This window comes from Laccaria bicolor, genomic scaffold (genome assembly GCF_000143565.1).
Source record: "Laccaria bicolor S238N-H82 LACBIscaffold_60 genomic scaffold, whole genome shotgun sequence".
NCBI lineage: Eukaryota > Fungi > Basidiomycota > Agaricomycetes > Agaricales > Hydnangiaceae > Laccaria > Laccaria bicolor.
This window is the reverse complement of record NW_001889931.1, coordinates 309,571-320,255: the sequence shown is the minus strand read 5'-3', so window position 1 is coordinate 320,255 and position 10,685 is coordinate 309,571. Positions and strand designations below refer to the sequence as shown.

The following is a 10,685-nucleotide window of genomic DNA, read 5'->3' as shown; positions in this document are numbered from 1 at the left end:
GAAAATATACTTGGCATTTACCCAGGAAACACATTGAGAAAGAAAAAAAAATTATTACATGGGGGTAAATTTTGAATTTCTCAAAAAAAGAATGCAGCTGTTGGCTTGGATATTATAGTAAAATTTGGTACCTCTAGTAAAAGTTAGAGAAAGGGGTGGCAGGGTCAACAAGGTATCAATAGACCAGCTTCATTAACTGTCAGTGTCCAAGTGTGGATAATTATTGATAATGGAAAGTGTTAGTGATAACTATTGCATAGTAAGCTATGTATAACATAGTTATCAATGCTAACTAGATAATAGTAAGCTATGGATAATTATTAAGAATGCTAATTTAAGTATGACATCATTATCAACGCTAACTATGATAATAATTGTTGTTATCAATGCTAACTATGGTACCCTAACGACATACACCTATTTAACGACACCTATACTGACATCTATCCTGATCCTCGACGACGAGATGGAGGACTTTTCTAGATCCTCGGTAAGAGTCTCGTCAATGCGTGTAGAGGGTAATTCAAGGGTAATTGCTAGCCTCATGAGGGATAATAAAGAGCAACCTTATAGTTTACCTGACGACTTAGAAGTTAGAGGGCAACCCGTAATAAGTACAGGGAAATGCTTGTCTCAAGATTGTCGTTCCCCATGGTGTCATCGGTCGTTGAGGCGACGCAAGATGTTGATCATGAAGGCATCACATATCGTCCACAGACTGGGGAAACACGCGCAGTTTACGAAATTATTCTTTCCTCTGTGCGTACTGCGCTCGGAGTGCTGCTGATTCCGTGCTCGACACACTCAAAACCGAGGGGACGAAGAATTTTGACAAAAAGAAGGATATTGAGTCATTCCACAAGATCTAACACGAGGTCTTGTCCAGGCTTTGTCATTTGCTAACCACTGACAATTGACTGGTGACTGCTAACCAGGTGGACATCCAGCTCTTGACCACGGCCGGCGATGGAATGGCAGAAGGCGCATTGTGATACGGAGGGACGAGTGAGTTGGGGTAGGGCTTCGAAAATTCGATGATTTACATCGTTTTCGTTGCTTCGCACCAATTAGGCGTGCTGGACCAGGTGCGCCCCAACTCTCCAGAGTTCTCCCAGCGGCGTCAGAGACCTCAGCATCCAACTCCGCGCTCCTCCCTTTGCCTTTATCGCAATGGGAACCCATCAAAAGTAATTGGCAGGCCATCGTTTGTTATCCCCCACTCTCCCCCCTGTACACTCTCTTTGCTGACATGCACCATGTAGGTCAAATCGGTACACAGCCAATTGCCCGACCTTCCTTGTAGCACCACGACTCGACACATGCAGCATGATGTCCCGAAGACGCTGCTGAAAGAGTCCATCTCTCAGCACCCGGTCTCTCGTTTTCATTCACTTTATCAAAAAATTGACGACCGCAATGTTCTTAAGGGACAAGCCCATCAAGAAGACAGTTACCTACTTCATCAAACCTGGTGACTTCGTCATAATGTAAAGGACAGTAATCCGCGAGACTGCCTCCCCGATTTGGTCATCCCGTTGAGCGCTGCAGAAGGAGTTCACGATGGGTGCCAACGAACCACTTGCACGTAATTATGTAAGGAATCAACACACCATCAACTCTGTCATACTCTGCTCATGCTACTTCAGATCTATATTGTTCAGTCAACCAAAAGACATCGACACATGGCGTCAGCGATTGGCGGGTTTTAATCCAGTGCGTTCATCTCTCATGGCAAAAGGTCGGAAACAAGGCGAGCACTGGAAATCCAACATTTCAGGTGGACGAGTACGACCCCTCACAGAGCGGAGAGGTAAGACGGCTCTCCTGCATTCCCTTGTTCGAATCTTACCGCCATTTTAGGTGACAGCTAAATAGACGTACGCTGGTGAAGTCGGTAAATAGGATGTAAGGCATTATAGTACAATGATACCGTGCACTCCAAAAGCATTCAAACGGAAAGAGGCTGATGCTGAAGGGCGCTCTGAGCCCCACTCACGAAACCGCAAATCTGGTGCCACCGACCTCGCAGACCTCATATTCAAGGCCTTCACGCTGACATGCTTTTTGTGCAGCGATCTGTGGGGCGGTGTGTACTGATTAGCTGCTTCCCTCGACTTGTGCTCACTACATCAGTGATTCTATCATAGTGATATCTGTCCGCCTATCGTTTCGTTGCTGACAATGCCCGTCTTTCGCAGCCTTGGTAGCGTCACTTCGATCTGGTACGCTTTGTCAACCTCGTTTCTAGCCGCAAGTTCTTTAAATTTAGACCCTCCTGAAAATGGTAACTTCTGAGGGGATGAAAAGATCCACGCTACGACGGACTCGTGACCTTCCTTACCATGGTGGAAGATGCGAAACAAGTCGTCATTTATAACACATAACAATCCTACTAACAATCTACTTGAAAGCAATGGAACACAAGGTAGAACCGTCTATCTTGATTTCCATAACCCTGCTGGGCTGTTCATCCTCATTGCATGTGAGACACTCTATGACCCCTTGTAAAGAGTCTGATAATTCTTGTACCCACTCAGTAAGAGAAGCCATCGTCTCCGCCAAATTATCGCTCTCCTGTTGAGGGAAACAGACCATGAGACAAAATAAAGAGAAAGAAAAGGAGTGAAAGAACCTACGGAACTATCACCTTCTATATCAAATTCGGACATGGGACTCGGGCTGGTGTTCCTGGAGCTGAGCACCATGGGGAGATCCTAGATAGTTGCTGAACAAAGTTGCACGAGAAGGGCTGCAGGAAAAGTACTCACTTCCGTGCGATACTGATGCTGGTGCAATCCAACAAACACGGAAGTCGGGGGACTGTAGTCCACGGTAATAGTCGAGGATTGATGTCGTTAAATTCGTTAGGGTATAGTGTCTGTATCACTATCGCACTATTATCTACCATAGTTAGCATTGATAACAACATTTATTATCATAGTCAGCGTTGACCGATGTCATAAATTAGCATTCTTAATAATTATCCAATAGCTTACTATTATAATTAGTATTATCTATCACAGTTAGTAGTGATAACAACAATCATTATGCTACAGTGCGTAGCTTACTATCATGATGTCATCTACAGCTAACAACAACAACTATTATATTACATATTAATGTCCATTATTAATAATTATTCACTGACAGCTAATGAACCGGTCTATTGATAGGTTGGCTGGAAGTTACCCTGCCACCCCCTTTCTCTAACTTTTAATAATAGAGCTACCAGATTTAACTATAACAGCTGCATTCTTTCTTGAAAAATTTAAAATTTACCTCATCTAATAATTTTTTTTTTTTTTTTTCAATGTGTTTCCTGGGCAAATGCCAAGTTTTTTGATTTTTTTTGATCATTCACTATACTTTTGCATGGCTACACCAGGCTTATTATAAATGGTACTGCCAACAAAACACTGGATTCATTTTGAAGCAAATGGAAGCATTACATTTTAAATGTGACCAAAATATCTCTTTCATGTGCTGCTGGGGCAAATTTGAAGAATGTTTTGTATATAATCAGAATGTTACCATCACTTCAATGTTGCTCTCATGATAAATTTCTCCAGCATGTGCATGACAACCACATCTTGCCTACATGATGGGTACATTTTTTCTGTGGCTTTTCAATTTGCCCCCTGATTACATTGGATGCATTTCATTTGATATGTCATATACATGTGCTCAGCAGTCCCATGTTAATTGCATTTGTGTGTGCATATTTACTTTAGCATGGTGATACATCAAGCATGTGACCAGAATCCGCCTATTGGGCACATTGTGGTCACATATTAAATAAACAAATCAGCCACATATGATAGCCCATTTTAATGGGCATATTTTTTCTGTGGCTAGGAATTCCATGATATTTGCATTTTGGAGCTTACTTGAATTAAATTTCAAATGTGCATGGTAGGCATATGGGAAGAATATGGGAGAGCATTAATGCCTCCAATCAACATTTGCTTACTCATGTGCCCATTGGCCAAATAGCCGGTTCTCCCCTGTGTCCACCACCACCACCATTCACATCTCAACGCCGCCGATGACGCCCATGCCCACGCTAACGACGCACACGACGCCCACGCCCACGCCCATGCTAACGACGCACACGACACCCATGCTAACGACAACGACACCCCCAGCGCGGAACGATGGACCAAGGACGAGGGACAACGCCCATGACGTGGCAACGTCATGGGCAAGGGGTACGTATGCCCCACCACCCCATTCCTCCGTTCTCACCACGACAGGCACGATGCCAGCAACCACCCATGCACGGCACATGAGGACGGCGACAATGACGACACGTGAGCACGACGACGACATGCGAGCACGACAAAACGCGAGCACGACGACACGCAAGCACGATGATGACAACACGCGAAGCCGAGCACACGAACGAGCGCCCACGGAAAACGGCCACCGCCCACCACCGCCTGCTGCCACGTCACACGAAAACCAGCCACCGCCCATGAAAAACGACCCCCGCCCACAAAAACAACGACGACACGTGAGGACGACGACACATGACGACAACGACAACAACGACTACACGCCGGGACAACGACACACGACAACGACACGTGACGACAACGACAACGACACGCCGGGACGACGACACACGACAACGACGACGAACGAGCACCGATGAAAACGCCGCCCCCACCACACCCGAAAAACGATACGCCCACAAAAAACGACAAGCGCCCGCCAGCGCTGAACGGCGACAAGGGCCCAGCAGCATCACCCTTCCCCTCCACTCTCTCCCCCCATCACTACCTCCTCTCTTCACCACTCCCACTCCCCTTCAGTCTCTCCCCCCTTCAGTCTCTCCCCCTTTCCCCCCTCCCCCTTTCCTTGCTCCTCTCTCCCCCCCTCCCTTTCCTTCCCCCTCCCTTGCTCCCTCCCCCCTCTATTCATTCCTCTCTTCCCCCTCCCTTTCCCTTTCCCCTCCCTTTCCCTTTCCCTTTCCCTTTCCCCTCCCTTTCCCTTTCCCCTCCCTTTCCCTTTCCCTTCCCCCTCCCTCCCCCCTCTGTAACATAGAATCTATGTAAATTTAATTAATTTAATTAATGAATATACTTCAATTTTATTTTTTGTTTTGAAGAGGAATTCTGGATTAACTTAGGTCTGTGGCAGTCCAGTCCAGTCCAGTTTTGTGTTGGGAGAGTCCAGTGGAGTCCAGTCCAGTCCAGTTTTGTGATTTGCAGTCCAGTCCAGTCCAGTTTTGTGCTGGGAGTCCAGTGGAGTCCAGATTTGTGGATATTGCCAGTATGTAGTGAAGTCCAGTGGAATCCAGTGGAATCCAGTGGAGTCCATGTGGATTATGTGGGGGATGGTAAAGTACTGGGAGTCTGCATAGACTCTGTCTGGACTCTCTCAAGGAATGTTGTGGAATTTTAACAAGTCAGACCTTCTCCCACCTCAAAATTCCATACAAAATTCATAGGTGAACAGATATTGTATTGATGACTGTATATATAACTATATAGAAACAAAATTGAAGTATATTTAGTAACTAAATAAGTTAATTTTAATATATTCTATGTTACAGAGGGGAGGGAGTGGGGGGGAGGGAGTGGTGATCAGGGAGGGAGGGGGGAGAAGGGAGAGAGGAATGGAGGGGTGAGGGAAAGGGAGAAGGGAAAGAGGGAGGGGTTGAGAGGAATGGAGGGGGACAGAGGAATGGAGGGGAAGGGAAAGGGAAAAGGGAGGGTGGAATGGAGGGAGAGTGGAAGGGAGAGAGAGGGGGGAGAGAGAGGAGTGGAGGGGGGAGAGAGGAATGGAAGGGGGAGTGAGTGGTGAGCAGTATGGGAGGGGGTGGTGAGTAATGAAGGGGGCAAGGAGTGGTGGTCCTTGGCCCTCGTCGCGTCCTGCATGGGCGTTGTGTTGTCGTCCCAGGGCGGCCATTCGTTGTTGTTGTCGCGTGTCGTTGTTGTTGCGTGATGTGGTCGTTTTTGCGTGTCGTTGTCGTCGCTGTCATCGTCGCGTGTCGTAGTCGTCGCGTGTCATAGTCGTCGTGGTCGTCGCGTGTCGTAGTCGTTGTGGTCGTCGTTGTGTGTCGTCGCTGTTGCGTGTCGTCGCTGTCGTCATTGTCGTTGTTGTTGCGTGTCGTCATCGTCGCCGCGTGTCGTCGTCGCCGCGTGTCATCGTTGTCGCTTGTCATCGTTGTCGCGTGTCATCGTCGTCGTCCTCGCGCGTCGTCGTCCTCGCGCGTCGTCGTCCTTGCGTGTTGTCGTACTCGCATGTCGTTGACACGTCATCGTGTCGTGGGTGGTGGTGGGTCGCCGTTGCCATCCTGTCATCGGCCTTGGTGGTGGTGGTGGGCCGTTGTTGGCATTGGTGGGGTGTGTTGTTGTTGCGTGGGGTTGCCGTTGTCGTGAGGTCGGTTTGTGCGAGGTGGGGTGGTTGGATGTGTTGAACGAGGTTGGAGGTGGGAAGGTGGTGGTGGGAAGACAAAAGACGACGACGTGGCAACAAAGCCAACGTGTTTGGCCTGCTTTCGGAACGTGCTGGGAGCAAGGGTATATGATGTGTAAAGATCGTTCAGATAATAAAGCCTTCGTGGTGTAGTGGTTTATTGTGGCAGCTTTTACCTGCCCAAGTGATTGAGTGTTCAATTCCCGGTCATGGCATTCTTTTTTCTTTGTCTAATAATAACAATAATAAATAAACAGAAATTGTAAACTCCTGCTGGACTCCATCTGGAGTCTGGCTGGTTGACTGTGTTATGAGGTGGAGTCCATGCAGTCCAGATGGTGGACCTGGAGTCCAGCTGGAGTCCAGCTGGATTCTAGACTAACATTTGGCTGGGTTGCCACCAAAGAAAAAATTAGAAAAAATACTGGATGAACAGCAGTAATCCATCTGGAGTCCGCCGGAGTCCATCCGGAGTCCAACCGGAATATGTGGGGGAGTGTAAAGTCCTCCCTTCCACCACCACAAAAACGACATTGACAGCAGCGCCAACTCGCTACCCACGGTCGTATTGCATCTACGCCCCAAAACGACTCTCCCTTTCTGAGGAGACAACAAGTTGCTTGTGCCGACATGCTCGAGCACTCTACTTGAACAGTAACTCTGTCTAGGAGTGGTCATCTAGAGATCCCGGATCCAAGAACTGTGGCTTGATTGACGCACGTTGGGCAGGCAAATCTTATGTTCTTCCGCTACATACATCTACCCAGCATCGTCTAGAATCCGAATCTTTACCCCCTTGGGTTCCGACCTGCGCTATTAGTCGGGGTCTCCCTAATCCGAACACCTTCACCTCCAGGTTCACGGTAACGGACGAAACCTCAAACCACTCCTTATCCTCTTCGCCTCCTTGCCAATCCATCCTTTGACTGGTTACCGTAACCCATCGTGAAGCTTGACTATCCACTTCGTGTTTGGCAGGATATCCGAACCTTTCCTCCTTGCGTCCCGGCTACATCTCGCCACTTCCTCCTCCATCCTCTTGGCCTTCTACTCATGGCTCGTTCCTTCTACCATTTATCCCCATCCATCCAAGTCTTGATCATCTATTTTGTCATTGGCAGGATATCCTCTCCACGCCCTTCCTTCATTCTATCCTGGCCTTTTCTATCGATCGAGATTTCACTTGAATCGGAGGGCCTTTGTATGGCAATGCTACATCCCAATCTCCGCAATCGCTACCTTGAGCCCGCCAAATTCGAGGCATTGTTCACGGTAACAGACGGCGGGAGCTCAAACCACACATCTTCCGTCGTGAGGTGTGTAAAGCACTCCTCCGCCATTCATCTTGGCCTCCTCATCATGCCTCGTCTTTTGCACATCTAACCATACCCTATCTTGAGATTCATGGCGTGCAGTACTTCCTGTGCCTACATGAGTCCAAACCACACCCTGCTTTCTCTCCTTGCATCCTGATCTTTACTATCCGTCGAGGTTTCCCAATCCGAACGCCTCCTGGAGATTCTCGCGATGATGCACTCAAACATGTGCAACGTGCTGTCCGATGTCAAGAGGCTCGACGTGCTGTCCGATGTCAAGAGGCTCGAAGTTTTGTTCATGGTAACGGACTAGAACTCGAACCACACATCTTCCGTCTTTAAAAGTGAGGCAGTCACAGCTTCCTCCTCGTAGCCTTATCCTCATGGCTCATTTCTTGTGCTAGACATCTCATTCCATTGAACGATCCATATTTGCCGGGACTTTCTAGATTTTCCTGAACCTGTCTCTCTCCGCCCCTCGACATTTGCCCAATCGCTCCAGGTGTCCCAATCCGTTAGTCCTAAGCTCTACCCCCTTTTTCGCATCCAAACCGATGCTCTCGTGTGGTGTACTGCGTGCTACCTTCTACCCCAGTTGAATGTTTCATTCGTCGTCATGGCAAAGGGGACAACCTGCCCACCTCCCCCAGCACCTCTCGTTCTCTTGAAAGGTGGCATGCTCAACAGAGGCGACTTTCCCCATGCTTACCCTCACTACTTTGTAGTCAACTCAAGACCGTAACAAGGCGGTATCCCAACAAGAAGCCTATCTCTCTCTTCTACATAAACACTCGTGATTGGCCTGCTAGGTCATCTCCGTCCACTACTAGCACAGCGTGCCCGAGGTCCCCTTCAAGCCACCGAGCTCACAATCAATCAAAGCAACTCTACTGAGGTGCAGCCTGAGGTGGACCGCGCCTCCACTGGGTTGTACATCCACCGAATACCGTCCTGCTTCACCATTTCTTCATTGAGCTCCCTCCCAACCATATCCTATCCATAATCCCGCTGATAGTTAGTCTTGGCGCTTCCGAACCGGACCCCGACTCGGGTTCTTGGGGCTCCCAAGTTCAAAGCAACCCTTCGAAGTTCCTGACTAATTTCGTCTTCCCACTCGGACTCGCGCTTACCTCCATCTGTGCCCATGCCCTCTTGTTCTTATAATTTATTAATAAAGTCAGACCAAATAGGCGTACTTTGTGTGGTAGTTCTAGGTGTGCTGTGGAGTTCAACAATGTCCATTGTATTGCATGGCATTGAGTTTATATTGAGGTATAAAACAAAACAGGGAGAAAGAGATATTAAAAAACCGTAAGCCAAGCGAGTATCAGATCGGGGGGAGGGGATGGTAGGGGAGTAAGCATATATAAAGAGAGAGAGGGCGGCCAATTGCATAATTAGAAGAAGGAAGCGGAAGGTGGACATAAAAAGGTTGGTAGGTACATAGTGGTCGAGACCCATAAACCAATCGACTACCCCCACTAGTAGCTACCACTTTTATGATAAAATACAGGCAAGTGCCTGCACACCGACATCCACACTGCCTAATGAATTTATGAAATGAGAAGAGTAGGCAAAACTTATGAAATGTATTTCATTTCTTTACCAGTGCTTCTCATGACTATTTCATAACTGTCCTGAGACATATTTCAATACTCCTTCATTGCAATTTCATTACTGCCTGGCCTTCCATTTCATTGTCTACCCAGCATTGTTTCATTGCTATTTCATTCTTGCCTGACTTTTAATTTCATTGCCTACCCAGCCTTATTTCATTGCCTTTTCATATCCTTGCCTGGGCTACTTCATATTCATTTCATATCCCTGCCTGGACAATTTCATATCCCTGCCTGGGCAATTTCATATCCTTTCCTGAGCAATCTCATATCCCTGCCTGGGCTACTTCATATTCATTTCATTTCTTGCCTGAGGCAATTTCATATCCCTGCCTGGGTGATTTCATATCCCTGCCTGGGCAATTTCATATCCTTGCCTGGGCAATCTCATATCCCTGCCTGGGCTACTTCATATTCATTTCATTTCTTGCCTGAGGCAATTTCATATCCCTGCCTGGGTGATTTCATATCCCTGCCTGGGCAATTTCATATCCTTGCCTGGGCAATCTCATATCCCTGCCTGGGCAATTTCATATCCTTGCCTGGGCAATCTCATATCCCTGCCTGGGTGATTTCATATCCCTGCCTGGGCAATTTCATATCCTTGCCTGGGCAATCTCATATCCCTGCCTGGGCAATTTCATATCCTTGCCTGGGCAATCTCATATCCCTGCCTGGGCTACTTCATATTCCATTTCTGCCTTGGGCAATTTCATATCCCTGCCTGGGCAATCTCATATCCCTGCCTGGGTAATTTCATATCCTTGCCTGGGCAATCTCATATCCCTGCCTGGGCTACTTCATATTCATTTCATTTCATGCCTTAGGCAATTTCATATCCCTTCCTGCATAATTTCATATCCCTGCCTGGGCAATTTCATATCTATTTCATTCCCTACCTTGGGCTATTTCATATCCTTGCCTTTGCAATCTCATATCCCTGCCTGGGCTATTTCATACCTACCCTACTGCATTTATCATTGCCCCCTCAGAATGTCAGGCACTGCCTTCAGGGTCCATTTCAGGGTCCATCCCAAAGAGGAAACATCACCTGGTTTGACCAAAAGTGAAGAAAACCAAGAGGAGAATGTTTTTACCTATCAGGGTCCATATAATGGGATGTTGGGATGTTGGTCACATGACCAATTACCAAAAATGGTCAAAAATGAAAGTTGTAGCCCTACACTATAGCTTCCCGAATCTGTTTGAATTATGTTCTGAAGTGCTCCCATTGTGAAGATATGAGGTAAAAGATTTTCAAAAGTGTTGCTTCTTTTTTGTGTTTTTTTTTTTGCATTTTTCTCCATGAAAACAAAACCAAACAACATAT

General features: G+C 47.3%; 4 protein-coding genes across 4 annotated transcripts; 3 read left to right on the top strand and 1 right to left on the bottom strand.

Annotated features, from left to right (window-relative positions):
- Positions 1–1,416: 1,416 nt before the first annotated feature.
- Positions 1,417–2,295, top strand: LACBIDRAFT_334222 (uncharacterized protein; the record flags this gene model as incomplete). Its single annotated transcript, XM_001888966.1, has 7 exons — positions 1,417–1,487; positions 1,647–1,713; positions 1,739–1,810; positions 1,876–1,894; positions 1,946–2,086; positions 2,199–2,222; positions 2,270–2,295. The coding sequence occupies 7 exons, from the start codon at positions 1,417–1,419 to the stop codon at positions 2,293–2,295; spliced, it is 420 nt and encodes a 139-aa protein (XP_001889001.1).
- A 105-nt stretch (positions 2,296–2,400) lies between these two features.
- On the bottom strand, positions 2,401–2,705 carry LACBIDRAFT_314411 (uncharacterized protein; the record flags this gene model as incomplete). Its single annotated transcript, XM_001888915.1, has 2 exons — positions 2,401–2,574; positions 2,637–2,705. 2 exons carry the CDS (start codon positions 2,703–2,705, stop codon positions 2,401–2,403), a joined length of 243 nt encoding a protein of 80 aa, XP_001888950.1.
- Positions 2,706–4,045: 1,340 nt separating this feature from the next.
- On the top strand, positions 4,046–4,654 carry LACBIDRAFT_334221 (uncharacterized protein; the record flags this gene model as incomplete). Its single annotated transcript, XM_001888965.1, has 2 exons — positions 4,046–4,208; positions 4,254–4,654. The coding sequence occupies 2 exons, from the start codon at positions 4,046–4,048 to the stop codon at positions 4,652–4,654; spliced, it is 564 nt and encodes a 187-aa protein (XP_001889000.1).
- A 2,978-nt stretch (positions 4,655–7,632) lies between these two features.
- Positions 7,633–8,903, top strand: LACBIDRAFT_334220 (uncharacterized protein; the record flags this gene model as incomplete). Its single annotated transcript, XM_001888964.1, has 5 exons — positions 7,633–7,734; positions 7,839–8,040; positions 8,189–8,410; positions 8,549–8,669; positions 8,759–8,903. The coding sequence occupies 5 exons, from the start codon at positions 7,633–7,635 to the stop codon at positions 8,901–8,903; spliced, it is 792 nt and encodes a 263-aa protein (XP_001888999.1).
- Positions 8,904–10,685: the final 1,782 nt, after the last annotated feature.